The 26,607-nt window shown below is 45.2% G+C and overlaps 1 protein-coding gene across 3 annotated transcripts in view; it reads left to right on the top strand.

Moving 5' to 3' along the window:
• The window catches only part of LOC140202111 (protein EFR3 homolog B-like), a 280,457-nt gene that overhangs the window by 153,402 nt on the left and 100,448 nt on the right, over positions 1 to 26,607 (top strand). For all 3 annotated transcript variants that reach the window (XM_072266969.1, XM_072266968.1, XM_072266970.1), the window contains exons 9-12: positions 5,309 to 5,444; positions 5,983 to 6,144; positions 8,467 to 8,578; positions 24,757 to 24,808. In XM_072266969.1, the coding sequence (XP_072123070.1) occupies positions 5,309 to 5,444; positions 5,983 to 6,144; positions 8,467 to 8,578; positions 24,757 to 24,808 (462 nt within the window). The remainder of the gene's footprint in view (positions 1 to 5,308; positions 5,445 to 5,982; positions 6,145 to 8,466; positions 8,579 to 24,756; positions 24,809 to 26,607) is intronic.

The following is a 26,607-nucleotide window of genomic DNA, read 5'->3' as shown; positions in this document are numbered from 1 at the left end:
TATTGTAGATATCTCTCTCTCTTTCTGAACCAAGTTTCCAATATCCCTTGAAAACTATGGCTCTCTCAAACTTTTAACCTTTCAACTTAACATGAACATAAAGATTCTGTACCCTCAAAATTTTACCTTTAAATGATCTCCATTTCTCTATTACATCCTTCCCATAAAACAATTTGTCCCAATCCACTCCTAAATCCTTTCGCATCTCCTTAAAGTTAGTCTTTCTCCAATCAAAAATCTCAACCCTGGGTCCAGACCTATCCTTCTCCATAATTATATTGAAACTAAAGGCATTGTGATCACTGGACCCGAAGTGCTCCCCAACGCATACCTCCGTCACCTGACTTATCTCATTCCCTAAAAGGAGATCCAACACTGCCCCTTCTCCAGTTAGTACCTCTATGTATTGCTGCAAAAAACTATCCTGCATACATTTTACAAACTCCAAACCATCCAGCTCTTTTACAGTATGGGCTTCCTAGTCTATGTGTGGAAAATGAAAATCTCCCACAATGACAACTTTGTGCTTACTACAAGTACCTGCTATCTCCTTCCAAATTTGCGCCTCCAATTCTCGCTCCCTATTAGGTGGTCTATAATACACCCCTATAAGTGTTACTACACCTTTCCCATTCTTCAATTCCACCCAAATAGCCTCCCTAGGCGAGCCCTCTAATCTATCCTGCCAGAGCACTGCTGTAATATTTTCTCTGACAAGCAATGCAACACCTAACCCTCTTGTCCCTCTGATTCTATCACACCTGAAGCAACGAAATCCAGGAGTATTTAGTTGCCAATCACACCCCTCCTGCAACTATGTTTCACTAATAGCTACAACATCATACTTGCAGTTATCAATCCATGTTCTAAGCTCATCCACCTTTCTTACAATGCTCCTAGCATTAAAATAAATGCATTTAAGAAATTTTCCACCTCTTACTCTCTGTTTATCACTAACGGTGCAAACAACTTTACTATTTTCTTTTTCTTCCTTCTCCCCTACATCTGTTTCTACACTGTGGTTCCCCTCCCCCTTTGTATCTAGTTTAAATCCACTGGAGTCTCTCTAGCAAACCTACCTGCAAGAATATTTGTCCTCCTCCAGTTCAGATGTAATCCGTCCCACCGGAACAGGTCCCACCTTCCCTGGAAAACTGCCCAATTATCTATAAATCTGAAGCCCTCCCTCCTGCACCATGTCTTCAGCCACGTGTTGATCTGCGCTATCTTACTATTTCTAAACCCGCCTGCACGCGGCGCTGGTAGCAATCCTGAGATTGTTAACCTGGAAGTCCTGTCATTTAACTTGGCATCTAACTCCCTGAACTCACCTTTCAGGACCTCCTCACTCTTCCTACCCACGTCATTGGCCCCTACATGGACCATGACATCCGGCTGCTTACCCTCCCTCTTGAGAATACTGAGAACTCGATCCGCGATATCGCGGACCTTGGCACCAGGGAGGCAACAGACCATCCGGGATTCTCGATCTCTTCCACAGAACCTCTTATCTGTCCCTCTAACTACCGAATCCCCTATCACTACTGCTCTCCTCTTTTCCCTCCTTCCCTACTGAGCTGAGGGTCCTGTCTCGGTGCCAAGATGCAACCACTGCAACTTGTCCCTGGTAGGTCGTCCCCATCAACAGTATCCAAAATGATGTACTTATTATTGACAGGAACGGCCACAGGGGTGCTCTGCTCATTCTGTCTATTCCCCTTCCCTCTCCTGACAGTCACCCAGCTACCTGTCTCCTGACTCTTAGCGGTGACTTTCTCCCTGTAACTCCTGTTTATTTCTGCCTCTGCCTCCCGAATGATCCAAAGTTCACCCAGCTCCAGCTCCAGTTCCCTAACTCGGTTTGTCAGGAGCTGCAGCTGGATGCACCTTTCGCAGGTGTAGTCATCAGGGACGGTTGTGCTCGCCCTGACTTCCCACATACGGCAAACAGAGCAGTCAACTGCCCTAACTGCTGTCTCCATTACTTACACTTAAGATAATTAGATTTATTAAAGGAAATTACCTGGCCTTACCTCACTTGGAGTGAAGCTCTTCCTCAGTCTCTGCTCACCGAAGCAGCTCGAGCCAAAGCCTTCGTACTCTGTCTCCCTCTACTCCGTTGCCCGCTCTGTTACACTTCTCTCTTTTAAACATTCCCGCTGCCTCACGGTCCAACTCACACGTGCTTGCGCAGTCGTGCCCCGTTCAACTGCTATTATAAGACCTTAAGACCATCAGACCTAGGAGTAGAATTAGGCCATTTGGCCCATCTAATCTGCTTCACTATTCAATCATTGTTGATCCTTCTATCCCCTCCTCAGCCCCACTCCCCAGCTTTCTCCCCGTAACCTTTGATGCCACGTCCGGTCAAGAATCTACCAAGCTTGGCCTTAAATACACCCAATGACCTGGCCTCCATAGCTGCCTGTGGTAACAAAATTCCACAAATTCACCACCCTCGGGCTAAAGGAGTTTCTTCACCTCTGATTTAAATGGATTCCCCTCTATCCTGAGGCTGTGCCCTGTTGTCCTAGACTCCCCCACCATGGGAAACATACTTTCACCATCTACTATGTCTAGGCCTTTCAACATTTGAGAACTCGATCCGAGATATCGTGGACCTTGGCACCAGGGAGGCAACAGACCATCCGGGATTCTTGATCTCTTCCATAGAATCTCTTATCTGTCCCCCTAACTATTGAATCCCCAATCACTACTGATCTCCTCTTTTCCCTCCTTCCCTTTTGAACTGAGGATCCCATCTTGGTGCCAGAGACGCAACCACTGCAACTTGTCCCTGGTAGGTCGTCCCCATCAACAGTATCCAAAATGATGTACTTATTATTCATGGGTACAGCCATTGATAGTTTTCAATGAGGTCACCCCTCATTCTTCTGATTTCCTGTGAATACAGGCCCAGAGCCATCAAACGCTCTTCATATTGGGAAGATGTGTCTGGAGGCTCTGGAAGTGAGCGAGGTCCTTAATGAATACTTCTCTTCGGTATTCACCAATGAGAGGGAACTTGATGACGGTGAGGACAATATGAGTGAGGTTGATGTTCTGGAGCATGTTGATATTAAGGGAAAGGAGGTGTTGGAGTTATTAAAATACATTAGGACGGAATATTCCCCAGGCTGCTCCACGAGGCGAGGGAAGAGATTGCTGAGCCTCTGGCTAGGATCTTTATGTCCTCGTTGTCCAAGGGAATGGTACCGGAGGATTGGAGGGAGGTGAATGTTGTCCCCTTGTTCAAAAAAGGTAGTAGGGATAGTCCGGGTAATTATAGACCAGTGAGCCTTATGTCTGTGGTGGGAAAGCTGTTGGAAAAGATTCTTAGAGGTAGGATCTATAGGTATTTAGAGAATCATAGTCTGATCAGGGACAGTCAGCATGGCTTTGTGAAGGGCAGATCGTGTCTAACAATCCTGATAGAGTTCTTTGAGGAGGTGACCAGGCATATAGATGAGGTAGTGCAGTGGATGTGATCTATATGGATTTTAGTAAGGCATTTGACAAGGTTCCACACGGTAAGCTTATTCAGAAAGTCAGAAGGCATGGGATCCAGGGAAGTTTGGCCAGGTGGATTCAGAATTGGCTCGCCTGCAGTAGGCAGAAGGTCGTGGTGGAGGGAGTACATTTGGATTGGAGGGTTGTGGCTAATGATGTCCCACAAGGATCTGTTATGGGACCTCTACTTTTCGTGATTTTTATTAATGACCTGGATGTGGGGTTAAAAGGGTGGGTTGGCAAGTTTGCAGATGACACAAAGGTTGGTGGTGTTGTAGCTAGTGTAGAGGATTGTCAAAGATTGCAGAGAGACATTGATAGATTGCAGAAGTGGGCTGAGATGTGGCAGATGGAGTTCAACCCGGAGAAATGTGAGGTGGTACACTTTGGAAAGACAAACTCCAAGGCAGAGTACAAAGTAAATGGCAGAATACTTGGTAGTGTGGAGGAGCGGAGGGATCTCAGGGTACATGTCCACAGATCTCTGAAAGTTGCCTCACAGGTGGATAGGGTAGTTAAGAAAGCTTATGGAGTGTTAGCTTTCGTAAGTCGAGGGATAGGGTTTAAGAGTCGCGATGTAATGATGCAGCTCTATAAAACTCTGGTTAGGCCACACTTGGAGTACTGTGTCCAGTTCTGGTCACCTCACTACAGGAAGGATGTAGAAGCATTGGAAAGGGTACAGAGGAGATTTACCAGGATACTGCCTAGTTTAGAGAGTATGCATTATGATCAGAGATTAAGGGAGCTAGGGCTTTACTCTTTGGAGAGAAGGAGGATGAGAGGAGATATGATAGAGGTATATTAAGATATTAAGAAGAATAGATAGAGTGGGTAGCCAGCACCTCTTCTCCAGGGGCTTCTTCCCTAGTGGGGATTTCATAGATCAGATCTCTGCACCAAGCTATTCAGTGAACCAAATATAACATCCCCATGTTTATGGATGAGACAAAACTATCTGTGAGTGTAAATAGTGATGAGGATTCAAAGGTGTTTACCCAGGGCTGAAATGTTTGCCACAAGAGGACACAGGTTTAAGGTGCTGGGGAGAAGGTACAGAGGAGATGTCAGGGTAAGTTTTTTACCCAGAGAGTGGTGAGTGCGTGGAATGGGCTGCTGGCAACGGTGGTGGAGGTGGATACGATAAGGTCTTTTAAGAGACTTTTCGATAAGTACATGGAGCTTAGTAAAATAGAGGGCTATGGGTAAGCCTAGTAATTTCTAAGGTGGGACATGTTTGGCACAACTCTGTGGGCCGAAGGGCCTGTATTGTGCTCTAGGTTTTCTATGTTTCTATGTTTTTTTGGAATAGAACTGACACTTTTTAAAAACTTCACTCTAAGCGCTGTGTAACATCTGACAGCCACAGAAGTGCACTGATGTTACTTAGAACCCGCTTGGCAACCATCTCCTTCCCCATTTAAGTGGCATTGTGTACTGAATAAATGAAGGGAATCCCGGCAATTTTCCTGATTAGCTTTTGTTCTTTAAAAGTTGTCCCAAATAAATGTCTGCCATGATTACTGACGGTCCAATTAACTGGGATCCACTGTAAATGGAGAAGATCTTTATTGCTCAGTAGCCTCTACCTAACCTGTACTTTGAGGGTATTTTATCTCCATGTTACTACTTATATGTGTTAGCCGAGTCTCAGATGCTGCATTACGGGGCTGAATATCTCAGTATCTCACAGTGACCGTGATGCACATTCCACCTATAGTGTGGACGAGGATCAGGGAAGAAAAAAGTAAGGTTGTTATTAATCCTCTTCAACCATCCACTCTCTTGTCTCCTGTAGTCACAGCATTCCCATCTGGTCATACAGCATCTGGTGGGACATCTGGATGCCAACAGTAAGAGTGCCGCTAAAGTGCGCACTGGCATTGTGGAGGTGCTGTCCGAGTCAGCTGTGATTGCAGCAGGTGGCTCTGTAGGTGAGTATGAAGCTTGTCTCCTTACTCATTCCACTTTTGTGCACCATTTTTGTTTTTATGTCGATAGCCAGTGGTGGATTATTCCTCGCAGGTCAGAAACACATGACAGAGGTCACTCAACCAATCCAAAAATAATGTGATTAAACCCGTCTTTCTGCTCCTGAGCGCTAAATACACCTACACCTGCTCTCTAATCTAATTGCCGTCTGAGGCAATGAATTCCACAGATTCACCACCCTCTGGCTAAAGAAATCCATCCTCATCTCTGTTCTAAATGCATGTCCCTCTGTTCTGAGGCTGTGCCCTCTGGTCCTAGACTCGCCCACCATAGGAAACCCCAACTCCACGTCCACTCTATCGAGAATTTCCAATATTTAAGAGGTTTCAATGACATCCCTCCGTCATTCTCCTAAACTCCAGGGAGTACAGGCCCAGAGCCATCAAACCCTTCCATTTCTGTGATCATTCTCGTGAGCTCCCTTTGGACCTTCTCCAGTGCCAGCATATCCTTTCTGGTTCTGCCTGATTCCCTCCTCAGGACCCACAGTACTGGAGGTGTTCAACACGCTGCTCCGACACCTGCGTCTCAGCATCGACTACGAAGTGACAGGCGAGTGTTCTTCCATCACCGACGTCGGCAACCAGGTCGTCAAGGAGCGTGAGGAGCGGCTGTTCCAGGAGGCAGTCATCAAGACCATCGGTGAGTGAGGGGCCTGGCCAGGTCTGCAGCTTCAGCTGTTGCTTTGCGATGAAAAGTTGGTTCTGAATATTGACCCCCAGGGGAGTACAGCCAACACCTAGAGGATAGACAGGGGAGGAGAGCAAAGGTAGAGCAGTCCAAAGGCAAAATAAATCAGATGCTGTAAATCTGAAATAACATCAGAAAATTATGTACACCACATACTCTTCAGGCAGGATGCTATGCCAAACTAATTCAACCAATTCTTTTCCTTCTTAAGTCCATCACTCTCACTGGGGCAGAGGCTTTCAGCTATCCCCGGGTGTAGAACATCTTTGTAAATCCTAATTCATCTAATCCAGGGCTTCCCAACCTGGGGTCTGCTGAGCCCTCAGTTAACGGTAAAGCTTCATGGTGTAAGGAAGGTTTCCCTATACAATGACCATATCATTCCCTTCTCTGAATATTCATGTGCCTATCATGAGTCTTTGAAACAGTCCTATGCTATCTGCCTCTGCCATCACCCCATACCACCATTCTGAACAAAAAATACTTGCCTCACACATCTCCTTTGTACTTTCCCCTTATTACCTTAAATACATGCCTGCTAGTGCGAGGCATTTCAATCCTGGGGAGAAAGATACTGGCTGCTTATCTATGCCTCATATAATTTTGTAAACTTCTATCACATATGCCCTCTCTTCTCGGGGAAACCACCCCAGTTTGACCAGCCTCTCCTCAGTGCACGTCCTCCAATCTTGCCTCGATCATAATCAATCTGCCATTTCTCTGCCCGTATCTGTACCTATATCTCGCTTCATCCTTTGACAACCTTCCTCATGATCCACAAAGTCATCAATTCCGGCTGTCATCCACGAACTTAATAATTCGCCAGCCTACGTTTTCATCCACACAGTTGCTATATTTTACCAGATATAGACTTGCATTTTTCTTTGTACCACCAGCTGTGGTACAGAACCACAGGGACAGTACTGATGGGACAGGACAGGAGGGGGTTTCAGATTTCTGATTCTGGGTGGCTTGTCCTCTGGGTCTAATCTGTGCACTGGTCTGTTTACTGACCAAGACTACAAGGCTCACAGATTACTTCAAAGCCCGCTCACCATTCCTTCAATGCCACTATTTAGTGGCAAGGCTGAAGAGAGCTGGACTATGCAGATCTATACTCACATCATTCTATAAATGCACAGTAGAGAACATACTGACATGCTGTATCCCTGCATGGTACGGAAACTGTACTGGGGTGGACAGGAAGGTTCTACAACAGGTGCTCAGAACTGCCCAACACACCACTAGCAACTGTCTATGTCAAGGACATGTATACAGAAAGGTGCTGGAACAGACCAGTAACATCATGAAGTATCCTACCCATCCTTGCTTATGGACTGTTAGTCCCCTACCCATCAGGGAGGAAGCTACGTTACATCCATGCCAGGACCACCAGACTCAAAAACTGCTACTTGCCCCAAGTAGTAAGACTGATCAACACTTACACCCACTAACCCACTCCTCCACACCCCAGTCATCATTACTTTATCATTTCCTGTTAGTCACCTTAAGGACAGACAGTCATACACCTACCATCACTTTATGAAACATAGAAACATAGAAAACCTACAGCACAATACAGGCCCTTCGGCCCACAAAGTTGTGCCAAACATGTCCCTACCTTAGAAATTACTAGGCTTACCCATAGCCCTCTATTTTTCTAAGCTCCATGTACCTGTCCAGGAGAATCTTAAAAGACCCTATTGTATCCGCCTCCACCACCTTTGCCGGCAGCCCATTCCACGCACTCACCACTCTCTGCATAAAAAACTTACCCCTGACATCTCCTCTGTACCTACTTCCAAGCACCCTAAACCTGTGTCCTCTTGTGGCAACCATTTCAGCCCTGGGAAAAAACCTCTGACTATCCTCACAATCAATGCCTCTCATCATCTTATACACCTCTATCAGGTCACCTCTCATCCTCCATCGCTCCAAGGAGAGAAGGCCGAGTTCACTCAACCTATTCTCATAAGACATGCTCCCCAATCCAGACAACATCCTTGTAAATTTCCTCTGCACCCTTTCTATGGCTTCCACATCCTTCCTGTAGTGAGGCGACCAGAACTGAGCACAGTACTCCAAGTGGTGTCTGATCAATCTAATAAGCTATCATACATATTTAATTATTGTGTTCTTTATGATATTGTTAATTTTTGTGCTGCATCAGATCCAGAGTAACAATTATTTTGAAGTCCTTTACACTTGCGTATGGAAATAACATTAAACAATCTTGAATCTTGTCTCTGCTTGTGAATTCCCGTTTCTCTTCAGGTGCTTTCGCCAACACTTTGCCTGCTTATCAAAGGTCAGAAATCATGTTGTTCATCATGGGGAAGGTCCCGCTCCCTGCGGTTCGCCAGGCCTTGGGCCTGCAAACAATAAGGTGAGCAATTTAACTACCAAAACTTCTTCTAATCTGTGTCCCTCCACTGTGGTCTGATTTGGAGTATTGTGTGCCTTTCTGGTCACCTCCCTACAGGAAAGATTAGATTAGGAGGACACGCGGTCCTCTTTTATTGTCATTTAGTAATGCATGCACTAAGAAATGATACAATATTCCTCCTGTGTGATATCACAGAAACACAGGACAGACCAAGACTGAAAAACTAACAAAAACCACATAATTATAACATATAGTTACAACAGTGCAACAATGCCATATCTTGCTGAAGAAGTCCATGAGCACAGTAAAAGTTCAAAGTCTCTCGAAAGTCCTACATCTCACACAGACGGGAGAAGGAAGAAAACTCTCCCTGCCATGTCTGAGCACAGTCCGACTCTGAGTCGTCCGAAAACTTCGTGCTCTGATCAGCCCTCGGACACCAAGTACCGAGCACCATCTCTGCCAAACGCTTCGACCCCAGCCTCGGTCGCCAGCAGCAGGCAAAGCCGGGGATTTTAGGGCCTTCCCTCCGGAGATTCTCAATCGCACAGTAGCAGCGGCAGCGAACCGGGCATTTCAGAAATTTCTCCAGATGTTCCTCTGTGCTTCTCACGTCTGCCTCCATCAAATTGGAATTGTCCACAGCCCCTATTTAACAGATACGATATCATTTCACCAGAGAGCTGTGCGCGCTGCGTCGCATCGCCATCTTCTTCTCCCGCCGATATCAATTTTTGACCAACGGCCTATCAGAGATTTGAAGCTTGAGAAGTTGTAGCCCACTCAGGTTCACTGATTGAGTAGATAAGGCAGAGACTTGTGGCAATCAGTGTTTTGAGCTGCGGCCAATCGGCAATCGGGATTGATTGGCAAGAATAAATTAAAATAAGGCAAGTGCAAGTGGAGTGGCCATCATTGGGTGGACATACTTAGAGTGGGGATTTTCAGCCTTTAGATCTTCGAGGCTTCAGTGAGAGAAGGTGAAAAAGCTGAAGGTAATTTTTTTGCCACAATTTATTCATTGTTTTTCGTTCTTTACATCAACAGGTACATTTAATGTCAGAGAAATGTATACAATATACATCCTGAAATTCGTCTTCTTTGCAAACATCCACAAAAACAGAGGAGTGCCCCTAAGAATGAATGACAGTTAAACATGAGAACCCCAAACCCCCCCAGATCCCTCCCCCCACACACAAGCAGCAGCAAGGTAATGATCCCCCCTCCCCCACCAGCAAAAAAAACTATCAGCCCCCCTCACCGAGCACTCAAGTGTGCAGCAAAGCAGCAATAAAGACACACCCCAAAGACTACTCATTCACCATACTACAGGCTCTCTCTCTCCCTAATAAGTTGAAAAGGGGTGTCCCCGTTTCACAGCAAGAGGGGAGATATAACAAAACAGCGCACTGATTTATGGTGTTAAAAGTCTGTTGCATCGCCTTTTCCGAGCTCTGTGCCTCTGGGCACACAGCCAACAGCCAGCCCACTCCTTCTGATCTTCCTCGTTGTCTTTTACTCAGTTAACTCACATTTACTCAGTTAACTCACATTTACTCAGTTAAGTAACATTTATTCAGTTAACTAATATTTGCTCAGTTAACTAACATTTACTCAGTTAACTAACATTTACTCAGTTAGAACAGTAGGGATGCCAGGTAGAATAGTGGAATGCTGCTGTTGTGGGATGTGGGAGGACAGGGAGACCTCAAGTGTCCCTGATGACTACAACTGTGAAAAGTGCATCCAGCAGCAGCTCCTAACACTCAATGTTAAGTAGTTGGAGTTAGAGCTGGAACTGGATGAAATCCGGATGAAATCCCATCAGCACATGTTGATGGGAGAAGACAGTTTAAATGGGTCGGCATGGATTAGATGGACTGAATCGCCTGTTTCTGTGCTCTAACTCTATGACTTATTCAAGAAGTAGATGGGGTGATAGATAGGACATATAGGGAGGTAGTTACAGCCAAGGTTCTGGACACAGGAAACTGGGTGACAGTCAGGAAGGGGAAAGGGGTTAAGGAGCCAGTGCAGAGTAACCCTGTGGCCACAGCTCTCAACAACAGGTATAACACTTTGGATACGGTTTGGGGGTTGGGGGTGACCTCGCAGAGGAAAGTCACAGCAGTCAGGTCTCTGGCACTGAGTCTGGCTCTGGGACTCAAGAGGGAAAGGAGGAGAAGAGACGACCTGTGATGATAGGGGATTCGTTAGTTAGGGGAACAGAAAGCAGGTTCTTTGGATGAGAACAAGATTCCCAGATGGTATATTGCCTCTGGTGCCAGAGTTAGTGATATCTCAGACCAAGTCCTCAGCAACCTTGAGTAGGAGGGCAAACAGCCACAGGCTGTGGTCCATGTAGGTGCCAATGACATAGATAGGAAGAGTAATGAGGTTCTGCAGAGTGAGTTTAGGGAGTTGGGTGCTAAGATAAACGATAGGATCTCCAGAGTTGTGATCTTAGGATTGCTACGCATGCCACGTGCTAGTGAGGCCAGAGGTAGGGGGATTATACAGTTTTACATGTGACTAAGGAATTGGTGTGGGAGGGAGGGCATCAGATTTTTGGATCATTGGGCTCTCTTCCATGGAAGGTGGAATTTGTTCTGAATAGATGGTTTGCACTTGAACTGGAAGGGGACTAATATTCTAGTGGGAAGGTTTGCTAGTGCTACATGGGGTGGGAGTGGGGTTTAAATTAGAGTTGCATGGGGATGGGAAATAGAATGCCAAAACAGTTGGTGGAGAGGTTGTGGAGACAGACATTGGTAAGAGCAGAGAAAGTCAAGAATCAAAAGTTTGAGCATGGTGAGACAGGACAGAGTGGGAGGGATTAAAGGAGGAGGCATGGCGTACTAGTCAAGTAAAATGTCACGGCAGTGCTCAGTCAGGATAAACCAGAGAACTCATCTATTGAGGCATTATGTGTGGAACTGAGGAATAAAAAGATACGACAACATTAATGGGGCTATATTTCAGACCACCCAACAGTCTGAGAGACTTAGAGGAACACATTTGTAGAGAGATTGCAGACAAGAAGCATAAGGTTGTTATAGTAGGTGATCTTGACTTCCCACATATTGACTAGAACTCCCATACTGTAAAAGGTCTAGATGGGATAGAGATTGTCAAATGTGTCAGGAAAGTTTCTTTCATCAGTATGTACAAGTGCCAACGAGAGAGTGTGCGATACTTGAACTGTTATTATGGAATATGACAGAGCAAGTGAGAGAAGTTCGTGTTGGGGAATACTTGACGTCCAGTGATCATAATGCCATTACTTTCAAGGTAAATATACAAAACAATAGCTCTGGTCTGTGGGGTGAGATTCCAAACTGACGAATGACCAATTTTGATGGTATCAGAAAAGATCTGGCACATGTGGATTGGGACAGGCTGTTTCCTGGCAAAGGTGTACTTGGTAAGGGAGAGGCCTTCCAAAATGAAATTTTGGGATACAAAAGGTTGTATGTGCCTGTCAGAATAGAAAGTAAAGATAACAGGCTTACGGAACCTTGGTTTTCAAGAGATTGCTCTGGTTAGGCAAAATAAGGAGGTGCAAAGGAGGTATAGGCAGGTAGGAATAACTGAGGTACTTATGGAGTATAAGAAATGCAAGAGAACACTTAGAAAGAAATCAAGAAGGCTAAAAGGAGGCATTAGGTTGCCCTAGCTGCCGAGGTATAGGAGAATCCTAAGGGATTCTACAGATATTTAAGAGCAAAAAGATTGCAAGGGACAAAATTGGTCCTCTGGAAGAGCAGAATGGTAATCCATGTGTGGAGCCAAAAGGGATGGGGGAGATCTTAAAGGAATTTTTTCCATTTGTATTTGCTCGGGAGATGGACACAGAGTCTATAGAAGTGAGGAAAAGCCATCGACTTCAGTGACCCTATACAGGTTACAGAGGAGGAGATGTTTGCTGTCTTGAGGAAAATTAGGTTGAATAAATACCCAGGGTCTCACAAGGTAATCCCTTGGACTCTCTGGGAGGCACGTGCAGAAATTACAGAGGCCCAAGCAGAGATATTTAAATCATCCTTAGCCAATGTTGTTCAACTGTTTAAGAAAGGCTCTAAATAAACCAGGAAATTACAAGCCAGTGAGGCTGACATCACTAGTGGGAAAATTTTTGTAAGGTATTCTAAGGGACCGGATATTTAAGTATTTGGATAGACGTGGACTGATTAAGAATAGTCAACATGGTTTCGTACATGGTAGGTCATGCCTAACCAATCTTATATAGTGTACCAAGGAAGTTACCAGGAAAGTGAATGAAGGCAAGGCAGTGGATGTTGTCTACATGGACTTTCGTAATGGGAGGCTGGTCCACACGGTTCAGTCATTGGGCATTCAGGATGAGGATGTAAAGTGGATGAGACATTGGCTTTGTGGGAGAAGCCAGAGAGTGGTAGTAGAGTGTTACCTCTCTGACTGGAGGCCTGTGACTAATGGAGTGCTGCAGGGATCGGTGCTGGGTCCATTGTTGTTTGTCATATATTTCAACAATCTGGATGATAATGTGGTGAATTGGATCATCAAATTTGCAGATGGCACCAATATTTGGGGAGGGTAATGGACAGCAAGGAAGAGTATCAAAGCTTGCGGTGGGATCTGCTGGAAATATAGGCTGAATAATGGCAGATAGAGGTAGGTACGAGGTGTTGCACTTCGGTAGGACCAACCAGGGAGGGTCTTTCACAGTAAACAGTAGGGCACTGAGAACAAAGGCATCTCAACTGCTTTCTCTCACACATATGCACCGTGTACAAATCCCTTTTAAATTAAAGGATGTTGCTGGGTCTGGAGGACCTGAGTTAGAGAGAAAGGTTAAATAGGTTCAGACCATATTCCTTAAAATGTAGAAGATTGAGGGGAGATTTGATTGGGATATATATGAAATTATGAGGGGTATAGATAGCATAAATACAAGCAGGCTTTTCACTGAAGTTGGGTGGGACTACAACTGGAGGTCATAGCTTAACGGTGAAAGGTGAAAAATTTAAGGGGGACATGAGAGGGAACTTCCACACTTAGAGAGTCATGAGAGAGTGGAACGTGCTGCCAGCACAAGTGGTGCATGCGAGCTTGATTTAATTGTTCAAGAGAAGTTTGGATAGGTACATGGATGGTAGGAGTATGGAAGGCTGTGGTCCTGGTGCAGGTCAATGGAAGTAGGCAGTTTAAATGGTTTGAGATGTACTAGATGGGCTCAAGGATGTGCTATATTTTTCTATGACGCTAACATGGAAAGAATTCAGAGAAAATTTGCAAAGATCTTGCTGGGACTTGAGGACCTAAATTTTATGGAAAGGTTGAATAGGTTAAAAGGTTCAAAGGATCACTTATATCAAAACATGTATCCATATATAACTTTGAAATTTGTCTTCTCCAGATAGCCAAGAAACAAAGATAGAACATGAAAGTCATTCAGAGACAAACATCAAACCCACAACCGCTCTCTGCACAAAAATACTAACAGAACACAACAGAACATTAACCTCAAACACTGTCCCCTCACGCAACAAAACAGAAAAGGAATGAGCAATAAAAGCACAGAATATAAATCCATAAATTTGAAAATGACCACAGTGCATAAACACAATAGTCTAATCCATGAAACACAGAACCATGCTACCACCTTACATGATCACCGCCGACATTCATGGAAAGAGAAGGACACCACGTGAGGCAGAGAGACCAGCCCCTTGCATTTGCTCTTCGTGAAGCTGAAGATATTTATGGGATTTCTGTGAATGAGACCATTCATAAGATTTCTCTTTACACTGACGATTTATTGGTTTATATATCTAATCCCGAAGAATTTATTCCTCCCTTACTAAAATTATTTAATGAATTTGGAGATTTTTCAGGATTTAAACAAAAATTTTAGTAAAAGTGAATTGTTTCCTTTAAATGAATGGTTTCTATATATGATAATACTCCTTCAAAGTCACGGATTAGATATTTAGGTGTTATAATCACTAAAAAATATAAGGATCTTTATAAAGCCAATTTTGTTCCCTTGGTAGATTATATGAAGTATTTATTTAGTAGACGGAGTCCACTTACATTTTCACTTGTTGGTCGCATCCATCTAGTCAAAATGATGATTTTACCAAAATTTTTATACTTACTTCAGAATATTCCTGTTTTTTTTTGACTAAGAAATTTTTTGATTGGATTGATTCTATTATTTTATTTTTTATTTGGAATAATAAAAGACCAAGAATTAGTAAATGTCACTTACCAAAGTTGAAAAAGGATGCAGGTCTCGCTTTGCCTAATTTAGGAATGTAATTTAAGGGGTGGGTTGGCAAGTTTGCAGACGACACAAAGGTTGGTGGTGTTGTAGATAGTGTAGAGGATTGTCAAAGATTGCAGAGAGACATTGATAGGATGCAGAAGTGGGCTGAGAAGTGGCAGATGGAGTTCAACCCGGAGAAGTGTGAGGTGGTACACTTTGGAAGGACAAACTCCAGGGCAGAGTACAAAGTAAATGGCAGGATACTTGGTAGAGTGGAGGAGCAGAGGGATCTCGAGGTACATGTCCACAGATCCCTGAAAGTTGCCTCACAGGTAGATAGGGTAGTTAAGAAAGCTTATGGGGTGTTAGCTTTCATAAGTTGAGGGATAGAGTTTAAGAGTCGTGATGTAATGATGCAGCTTTATAAAACTCTGGTTAGGCCACACTTGCAGTACTGTGTCCAGTTCTGGTCGCCTCACTATAGGAAGGATGTGGAAGCATTGGAAAGGGTACAGAGGAGATTTACCAGGATGCTGACTGGTTTAGAGAGTATGCATTATGACCATGATCAGAGATTAAGGGAGCTAGGGCTTTACTCTTTGGAGAGAAGGACGATGAGAGCAGACATTATAGAGGTGTACAAGATAATAACAGGAATAGATAGAATGGATAGCCAGCGCCTCTTCCCCAGGACACCACCGCTCAATACAAGAGGACATGGCTTTAAGGTAAGGAGTGGGAAGTTCAAGGGGGATATTAGAGGAAGGTTTTTTTACTCAGAGAGTGGTTGGTGCATGGAATGTACTGCCTGAGTCAGTGGTGGAGACAGATACACTAGTGAAGTTTAAGAGACTACTAGACAGGTATATGGAGGAATTTAAGGTGGGGGCTTATATGGGAGGCAGGGTTTGAGGGTCGGCACAACATTGTGGGCTGAAGGGCCTGTACTGTGCTGTACTATTCTATGTTCTACGTTCTAAATGAATCTGTTTCTATATACTCATTTCAAAGTCACGGATTCTTTTAGATAACACACATAAAAGTTGCTGGTGAACGCAGCAGGCCAGACAGCATCTCTAGGAAGAGGTGCAGTCGACGTTTCAGGCCCAGACCCTTCATCAGGACTAACTGAAGGAAGAGTGAGTAAGGGATTTGAAAGTTGGAGGGCGAGGGGGAGATCCAAAATAATAAGAGAAGACAGGAGGGGGAGGGATGGAGCCAAGAGCTGGACAGGTGATAGGCAAAAGGGATACAAGAGGATCATGGGACAGGAGGTCCAGGAAGAAAGACAAGGGTGGGGGGACCCAGAGGATGGGCAAGGGGTATATTCAGAGGGACAGAGGGAGAAAAAGGAGAGTGAGAGAAAGAATGTGTGTAAAAAAATAAGTAACAGATGGGGTACGAGGGGGAGGTGGGGCATTAGCGGAAGTTAGAGAAGTCGATGTTCATGCCATCAGGTTGGAGGTTACCCAGACGGAATATAAGGTGTTGTTCCTCCAACCTGAGTGTGGCTTCATCTTTACAGTAGAGGAGGCCATGGATAGACATGCCAGAATGGGAATGGGATGTGGAATTAAAATGTGTGGCCACTGGGAGATCCTGCTTTCTCTGGCAGACAGAGCGTAGGTGTTCAGCAAAGTGGTCTCCCAGTCTGCGTCGGGTCTCACCAATATATAAAAGGCCACATCGGGAGCACCAGACGCAGTATATCACCCCAGCCGACTCACAGGTGAAGTGTTGCCTCACCTGGAAGGACTGTTTGGGGCCCTGAATGGTGGTAAGGGAGGAAGTGTAAGGGCATGTGTAGCACTTGTTCCGCTTACACAGATAAGTGCCAGGAGGGAGATCAGTGGGGAGGGATGGGGGTGATGAATGGACAAGGGAGTCACGTAGGGAGCAATCCCTGCGGAATGCAGAGAGACGGGGGGAGGGAAAGATGTGCTTAGTGGTGGGATCCCGTTGGAGGTGGCAGAAGTTACAGAGAATAATATGTTGGACCCGGAGGCTGCTGGGGTGGTAGGTGAGGACCAGGGGAACCCTATTCCTAGTGGGCTGGAGGGAGGATGGAGTGAGAGCAGATGTACGTGAAGTAGGGGAGATGCGTTTAAGAGCAGAGTTGATAGTGGAGGAAGGGAAGCCCCTTTCTTTAAAAAAGGAAGACATCTCCCTCGTCCTAGAATGAAAAGCCTCATCCTGAGAGCAGATGCGGCGGAGACGGAGGAATTGCGAGAAGGGGATGGCGTTTTTGCAAGAGACAGGGTGAGAAGAGGAATAGTCCAGATAGCTGTGAGAGTCAGTAGGCTTATAGTAGACATCAGTGGATAAGCTGTCTCCAGAGACAGAGACAGAAAGATCTAGAAAGGGGAGGGAGGTGTTGGAAATGGACCAGGTAAACTTGAGGGCAGGGTGAAAGTTGGAGGCAAAGTTAATAAAGTCAACGAGCTCAGCATGCGTGCAGGAAGCAGCGCCAATGCAGTCGTCGATGTAGCGAAGGAAAAGTGGGGGACAGATACCAGAATAGGCACGGAACATAGATTGTTCCACAAAGCCAACAAAAAGGCAGGCATAGCTAGGACCCATACGGGTGCCCATAGCTACACCTTTAGTTTGGAGGAAGTGGGAGGAGCCAAAGGAGAAATTATTAAGAGTAAGGACTAATTCCGCTAGACGGAGCAGAGTGGTGGTAGAGGGGAACTGATTAGGTCTGGAATCCAAAAAGAAGCGTAGAGCTTTGAGACCTTCCTGATGGGGGATGGAAGTATATAAGGACTGGACATCCATGGTGAAAATAAAGCGGTGGGGGCCAGGGAACTTAAAATCATCGAAAAGTTTAAGAGCATGAGAAGTGTCACGAACATAGGTAGGAAGGGATTGAACAAGGGGGGATAAAACCGTGTCGAGGTATGCAGAAACAAGTTCGGTGGGGCAGGAGCAAGCTGAGACAATAGGTCGGCCAGGACAGGCAGGTTTGTGAATCTTGGGTAGGAGGTAGAAACGGGAAGTGCGAGGTGTGGGAACTATAAGGTTGGTAGCAGTGGATGGGAGATCCCCCGAGCGGATAAAGTCGGTGATGGTGTGGGAGACAATGGCCTGGTGCTCCTTAGTGGGGTCCAGATTGAGGGGTAAATAAGAGGAGGTATCCGCGAGTTGTCGCTGTGCCTCAGCAAGGTAGAGGTCAGTATGCCAGACTACAACAGCACCCCCCTTATCGGCGGGTTTAATAATAAGGTTAGGATTAGTGCGGAGGGAGTGGAGAGCAGAGCGTTCCGAAGGAGTTTTCCGGGTCCAAATATTATTCTCCGTAACTTCCACCACCTCCAACGGGATCCCACCACTAAGCACATCTTTCCCTCCCCCCCTCTCTCTGCATTCCGCAGGGATTGCTCCCTACGTGACTCCCTTGTCCATTCATCACCCCCATCCCTCATTTTACACACATTCTTTCTCTCACTCTCCTTTTTCTCCCTCTGTCCCTCTGAATATACCCCTTGCCCATCCTCTGGGTCCCCCCGCCCTTGTCTTTCTTCCTGGACCTCCTGTCCCATGATCCTCTTGTATCCCTTTTGCCTATCACCTGTCCAGCTCTTGGCTCCATCCCTCCCCCTCCTGTCTTCTCCTATCATTTTGGATCTCCCCCTCCCCCTCCAACTTTCAAATCCCTTATCACTCTTCCTTCAGTTAGTCCTGACAAAGGGTCTCGGCCTGAAACGTCGACTGTACCTCTTCCTAGAGATGCTGCCTGGCCTGCTGCGTTCACCAGCAAATTTGATGTGTGTTGCTTGAATTTCCAGCATCTGCAGAATTCCTGTTGTTTGTGATTCTTTTAGATATTTAGGTGTTACAATCACTAAAAAATATAAGGATCTTTATAAAGTCAATTTTGTTCCCTTGGTAGATTCTATGAAGTATTTATTTAGTAGATGGAGTCCACTTACATTTTCACTTGTTGGTCGCATCCATGTAGTCAAAATGATGATTTTACCAAAATTTTTATATTTATTTCAGAATATCCCTGTTTTTTTGACTAAGAAGTTTTTTGATCGGATTGATTCTATGATTTTATCTTTTATTTGGAATAATAAAAGACCAAGAATTAGTAAATGTCACTTACAAAAGTTGAAAAAGGATGGAGGTCTCGCTTTGCCTAATTTAAGAATGTATTACTGGGCTGTTAATGTGCGATACATGTCCTTTTGGTTATATTGGGTTGATAAGAACGATCGACCAGTTTGGGTAGACTTGGAATTGAAAGCTGTGAAACAGTTTTATTTAACCTCGTTATTGGGAGCTGCTTTACCTATGCAATTAGCTAAAGTTGCTAATTTAAACCTATACCCTGTGATTAAGCATCCTTGACAAACCTGGCTCCAGTTCCGCAATTTTTTTGGATATTGGATGCTGACCTGTTAGATACTATTATGAGTATGAACCCTTCGATGAAGGGTTCTATTGAAAGAATTTATAATTTACTATTACAATGGGATAAGTGTCCTTTATTTAAGATTAAACAAGATTGGGAAAAGGAACTCAATTTGACTTTTATGATGGAAGATTGGACGCGGATTCTGAAGCTGGTTAATTCTTCTTCGATCTGTGCTAGTCATTCACTGATTCAGTTTAAAATTGTACATCGTTACCATCTGACGAAGGAGAGACTGTCTAAAATATTTCCTAATGTTGATAGTTATTGTGATAGATGTAAAACTGAGATAGCTACACTGACACATATGTTTTGGTCTTGTTCTATATTGGAACAGTTCTGGAAGTCGGTTTTTTCAACAATTTCTAAAGCACTTAAAATTAATTTACAACCTAACAAATTAACTGTGCTTTTTGGAATAATTCCTCAAAATATCTGTGGTATCTCTGTGTCTGACCAACATATTATTGCATTTGCTACATTGATAGCCAGGAGGGCCATTTTGTTGAAGTGGAAGGATACATCAGCTCCCACTTTGTCACAATGGTTCTCTTAAGTGTTGCTATGTCTTAGTTTGAAGAAAATTAGAAGTCGAACCTTTGAACCTATGTTTGATTTTGAGAAAAGATAGGGTTAATTTGCTCGTTATTATCATTTGAGTTAATTGATAGATTTCCTCCATGATCTAATTGTAAATTTTTGGTACTTTTTTTCTCTTGCTGGTGGTTTGATGTTTATCTTTAGAAGCTTTTTGTATGACGCATGGCTCTGGGGTTGTACACCTAACGGGTTTTTTTCTCACTTTTTCTTGCTTAGTACGGTTTTTTTTAATCACCAAAATTTTTTCAATCTTTAAAATAATGTTTTTTTCTTGAGACATTGGAGGTGTTGCTTACTTCGATGTACTCGTGTTAATTTTGGATAATAATGAAAAGATTTGAAAAGAAAGAAAGAGGCAGAGAGACCTATGCATCTATAACAACGAGCCGCACAGTGATAATGCTGCTCATAGTCTCTTTGTCCAGCAGCGATCAGAACAAGGGCAGTTGGTGCTGAAACTCTTGCTCACCTTCTGTACTTGCCTCAATGTCTCAGTTAGGACTTTATTCCCTAAAACAGGGAGATTTGATAGAGGTATACAAAATTATGAGCGGTGTAGATAGCGTAAATGCAAGCAGCCTTTTCTACTGAGATTGGGTGAGACGAACTAGATGATGATGATGACGTTGACTTAGGCGTGAGAGGCCAGCGTCAGGCATTTTTATGCCTTACAAAGCGTGGATCGGAAGGCTGTGTGGAGCGCCACTCCTTGCACAGACGTTTCGCAGTATATTTTATGAGGCCGAGTCGCAAGCTCGACATCAACCCGGCGCGGATGGAAAGCACGCTCGGGGCTGGTCTGTCACTGGATCGAACTCGGGAACCTCCGTTCTCGAGCCCGGCGCTGATCTCACTGCGCCACCAGCCGACCCTTGAACTAGAGGTCATGGGTTAAAGGTGAATGCTTAAGGGGGATATGAGGGGAGCTTCTTTACTCAGAGGATGGACAGGTACTGTACATGGGATGGGAGGGTTATGGAGGGCTATGGTCCAGGTGCAGGTTCAGCACGGACTAGATGGGCTGAAGTGCCTGTTTCTGTGCTGTAGTGGATTATGACTCTATGACTGCATGCATGGTCATTGACTGTGGTTTAACACTACAATCCATCATAGTAACATACACAGAATGCTGGAGGAACTCTTTAGATCAGACAGCATCTATGGAAATGAATAGATGCCAATGTTTCGGGCCAAGTCCCTTCTTCTCGACAGAGAAGGAAAGGAGAAGACACCAGAATAGCTCACGGGAGCTGTAGACAAATAGCTCACGGGGATCATTGTCCTAACTTTTCAACAGACGACGCCATTGCCATCACCCTCCACCAGGACAAAAAAGACACGTATGTTTAAATGCTGTTCATAGACTTCAGTTCAGCATTCAACACAATCATTCCTCAGAAACTGATTGGAAAGCTGAGCCTACTGGGCCTGAACACCTCCCTCTGCAACTGGATCCTAGACTTCCTGACTGGGAGATCTCAGTCAGTCCGGATTGGAAGCAGCATCTCCAACACCACCACACTGAGCACGGGGGCCCCCCAGGGCTGTGTACTCAGTCCACTGCTGTTCACTCTGCTGACCCACGACTGTGCTGCAACACACAGCTCGAACCACATCATCAAGTTCACCGATGACACGACCGTGGTGGGTCTCATCAGCAAGAACGATCAGTCAGCATACAGAGAGGAGGTGCAGCGGCTAATGGACTGGTGCAGAGCCAACAACCTGTCTCTGAATGTGAACAAAACAAAAGAGATGGTTGTTGACTTCAGGAGGACACGGAGCGACCACTCTCTGCTGAACATCGATAACTCCTCCGTAGAGATCGTTAACACCACCAAATTTCTAGGTGTTCACCTGGCGGAGAATCTCACCTGGTCCCTCAACACCAGCTCCATAGCAAAGAAAGCCCAGCAGCGTCTCTACTTTCTGCGAAGGCTGAGAGAAGTCCATCTCACTCTCCCCATCCTCACCATACTCTACAGAGGTTATATTGAGAGCATCCTGAGCAGCTGCATCACTGCGTGGTTCGGAAATTGCACCATCTCGGATTGCAAGACCCAGCAGCAGATAGGTCAGCTGAGAAGATCATCGAGGTCTCTCTTCCCGCCATTACAGACATTTACATCTCACACTGCATCCGTAAAGCAAACAGCATTATGAAGGACCCCACGCACCCCTCATACAAACTCTTCTCCCTCCTGCCATCTGGCAAAAGACACCGAGGCATTCGGGCTGTCACAACCAGACTATGTAACAGTTTCTTCCCGCAAGTCATCAGACTCCTCAATACCCAGAGCCTGGACTGACACCAACCTACTACCCTCTACTGTGCCTATTGTCTTGTTCATTATTTATTGTAATGCCTGCACTGTTTTGTGCACTTTATGCAGTCCTGGGTAGGCCTGACGTCTAGTGTAGTGTTGTGTTGTTTTTAAGTAGTTCAGTGTAGTTTTTGTATTGTTCATGTAGCACCATGGTCCTGAAAAACGTTGTCTCGTTTTCTCTGTGTACTGTACCAGCAGTTATGGTCGAAATGACAATAAAAAATGACTTAACTTGACTTGGATTACTTTCGGTGTCACGTGGTAGCCAGGGCAGGAATAGAAAGCTAGAAACTGAGAAACTGCTTCAAGGGGGCAGAATTCCAGATTCTTGGATAGCAGCATAGTCTGATTAGGGATAGTCAGCATGACTTTCTGAGGGACAGATCATGTCTCTTGACCCTGATTGAATTCTTTGAGGATGTGACAAAGCACATTGATGAAGGAGAGCAGTCAATGTGGCATAGTGTATATAGATTTTAGTACAGCGTTTGATTAGGTTCCCCTTTGTAGGCTCATTCAGAAAGTCAGGAAGTATCGGATCTAAGGAAACTTGGCTGTGTAGACTCAGATTTGGCTTGCCCACAGAAGACAGGGTGTAGATGGAACATACTCTGCTTGGAGTTGGTGGTATTCCACAAAGGTCATTTCTGGGTCCCCTGCTGTTTGCCATAGTTATAAATGACCTGAATGGGGAAGTGGAAGGGTAGGTTAGTAAGCTTGCAGGTGACATGAAGGTTGATGGAGCTGTAGATAGTGTAGAGGATTGTTGAAACATGACATTGACTAGATGAAGAGCTGACCTGAGAAGTGGCAGATGAAGTTCAACTGGAAAAGTGTGAAGTGATTCACTTTGCAAGGTCGATTTTCAAGGCAGAATACAGGGCTGATGGCATGTCCGTAGATTCCTGATAAGTTGCCACGCAAGTTAATAGGGTAGTTAAGAAGGCTTATGGCATGTTGGTCTTCATTAGTCAAGGGATTATCACAAGGTAATGTTGCAATTCTATAAAACCCTGCTTCAGTTCTGCTCACAACATCATAGGGAGGATGTGGAAGCTTTAGAGGAGGTGCAGAAGGATGATGCCTGGATTAGAAAGCACGTCTTATGAAGATAGGTTGAGCAAGCTCGGGCTTTTGTCTTTCGAGTGAAAGAAGAAGAAAGGTGAGTTGATAGAGGTGTACAAGATTGTGAGGCATAGATTGATCAAAGGATAGCTTTATTTGTCACATGCACATTGAAACATCAAAATATACAGCTATAGCCTACTGTGTGGAACCTTGTCAAATGCCTTACTAAAATCCATATAGATCACATCCACTGCACTACCCTCATCTATATGCCTGGTCACCTCCTCAAAGAACTCTATCAGGCCTGTTAGACACAATCTGCCCTTCACAAAGCCATGCTGACTGTCCCTGATCAGACCATGATTCTCTAAATGCCTATAGATCCTATCTCTAAGAATCTTTTCCAACAACTTTCCTACCACAGACGTAAGGCTCACTGGTCTATAATTACCTGGACTATCCTTACTACCTTTTTTGAACAAGGGGACAGCATTTGCCTCCCTCCAATCCTCCGGTACCATGCTGTGGACAACGAGGACATAAAGATCCTAGCCAGAGGCTCAGCAATCTCTTCCCTCGCCTCGTGGAGCAGCCTGGGGATTATTCCGTCAGGCCCTGGGGACTTATCCATCCTAATGTATTTTAACAACTCCAACACCTCCTCTCCCTTAATATCAACATGCTCCAGAACATCAACCTCACTCATATTGTCCTCACCATCATCAAGTTCCCTCTCATTGGTGAATACCGAAGAGAAGTATTCATTGAGGACCTCACTCACTTCCACAGCCACCAGGCACATCTTCCCACCTTTATCTCTAATCAGTCCTACCCTCACTCCTGTCATCCTTTTTTCCTTCACATAATTGAAGAATGCCTTGGGGTTTTCCTTTACCCTACTCGCCAAGGCCTTCTCATGCCCCCTTCTTGCTCTTGTCAGCCCCTTCTTGAGCTGCTTTCTTGCTTCCCTATATTCCTCAATAGACCCATCTGATCCTTGCTTCCTAAACCGCATGTGTGCTGCCTTCTTCCACCTGTACTTATTTGGAATGGGGGAGGGAACTGGAGCACCCATTGGATACTCACACGGTCATGGGCAGAACATGCAGACTCCTTACTGCAGCAGCAGGAATTGAATCACAAATCCTACGCCTGGTGCTGTAAAGTGCTGTACTAATTGCTACACAGCCGAGAGCTGTTCAAACTCTCAAAATCATGAGGCTGAGCACAGAGTGAACGCAGGGAATGGGTTCCCGTTGGTGGGAAGGTTCAGAGCCCACAGGAACAGGTAATGTTTTTGGTGAAGGAGCCAGAGGTGTCAGGGGAGGGTCATAATCTCAACTTTCCAGTCTGAACAGCACGAGAGAGAAAAGATTTGCACAGAAGCAGGGAAAGAGCAAGCTGTGATGTATTGAGTCTCTCGCAAAGGGATGTGTTGGCTGAGCAGCTCTGTGTGCTGAATAGCTCAATATTTAAAGGTAAACAATGCTAATTTTCTCTCTTTGTCTTCCAGGGATGATGCAAACCGTATGATTCAGATGATGCTGCTGAAGTCTCTTCTCCAGGTAATGACTCGAGGAGAATATTACCCATCTCTGACTCTGGAAGTCCCCAAGCTGTAATAGTGTTAGGCTAACAGCTACACTATCATGACCTGAGGAGAATATTCTCTAGGTCCAGCACTACGCACACCTGACAGATGCAGTCACGGGGAGAATGTACAAACACCCGACGGATAGTGCCCAAATTGAATTCCAAACTACGGAACCCCCCAAGCTGTAATAGTGGCACGCTAAGCAATACACGGCCATAACTTGAGGTGTATGTTTTCTCAGTCCTGCACTGCGCACTGCACGCACCTGACCAACCACTCACACACCAAAAGATCAAACAAATGTACAAACTCCTTGCAGACTGCACCAGAACTGAAATCCAAGCTCCAAACACACAAGCTGTGGTAAGGTCATGCTAACCGATATGCTGCCGAGACGTGAAGAGAATATTCTCTCAGTCCAGCACTGTACACACCTGACCATCCATTCAGAAGCTGAAAGAGCAGACCACTGGTCTCACGGTTCTACCCCTCTGGTCAAGCCATCCACCAAAGTTTAGTTTACACGTCGACTGGGAGGTCAGAACAGTAGCAGAGTACTGTTGATTCCACCTGAGTAGGAAATCCGCAGCTTAAGGTCATAAGACAAAGGAGCAGAATTAAACTATTCAGCCCATCAAGTCTGCTCTGTAATTTCATCACTGCTGATTTAGTATCCATCTCAACTTCTTCTAGATTTTGATCGTAAATATGTGTGGTGGGACACTGTACAGGAATTCTAAAGAGACACTCAGCTGGAATAAATCACCAAACTCATTAGGCATGTTCCACCATTCAGTCTGATCATGAAGGATCCATACTGGCCTCAACCCCCTCTCTCTGCCAGTACACCACAACTCCCTTTCTCAGTCAGTACACCACAACTCCTCTCTCTGCCAGTACACATCAACTCCTGTCTCTGTCAGTACACCACAACTCCTGTCTCTGCCTGTACACATCAACTCCTGTCTCTGCCTGTACACATCAACTCCTGTCTCTGTCAGTACACCACAACTCCTGTCTCTGCCTGTACACATCAACTCCTGTCTCTGTCAGTACACCACAACTCCTGTCTCTGCCTGTACACGTCAACTCCTGTCTCTGTCAGTACACCACAAGTCCTGTCTCTGCCAGTACACCACAACTCCTGTCTCTACCAGTACACCACAACTCCCTTTCTCAGTCAGTACACCACAACTCCTGTGTCTGTCAGTACAGAACAACTCCTCTCTCTACCAGTACACCACAACTCCTGTCTCTGCCTGTACATCACAACTCCTCTCTCTACCAGTACACCACAACTCCCTTTCTCACAGTACACCACAACTCCTCTCTCTGCCAGTACACATCAACTCCTGTCTCTGTCAGTACACCACAACTCCTGTCTCTGCCTGTACACCACAACTCCTGTCTCTGCCAGTACACCACAACTCCTGTCTCTGCCAGTACACCACAACTCCTGTCTCAGTCAGTACACCACAACTCCTGTCTCTGCCAGTACACCACAACTCCTGTCTCTGCCAGTACACCACAACTCCTATCTCTGTCAGTACACATCAACTCCTGTCTCTGTCAGTACACCACAACTCCTGTCTCTGCCAGTACACCACAACTCCTCTCTCTGCCTGTACACCACAACTCCTGTCTCTGCCTGTACACCACAACTCCTGTCTCTGCCAGTACACCACAACTCCTGTCTCTGCCAGTACACCACAATTCCTTTCTCTGACAGTACACCACAACCCCTCTTCCTGCCAGTACACTACAACTCCT

This window comes from Mobula birostris, chromosome 8 (assembly GCF_030028105.1).
Source record: "Mobula birostris isolate sMobBir1 chromosome 8, sMobBir1.hap1, whole genome shotgun sequence".
Classification (NCBI taxonomy): Eukaryota; Metazoa; Chordata; class Chondrichthyes; order Myliobatiformes; family Myliobatidae; genus Mobula; species Mobula birostris.
This window is presented reverse-complemented; position numbering and strand designations above follow the sequence as displayed.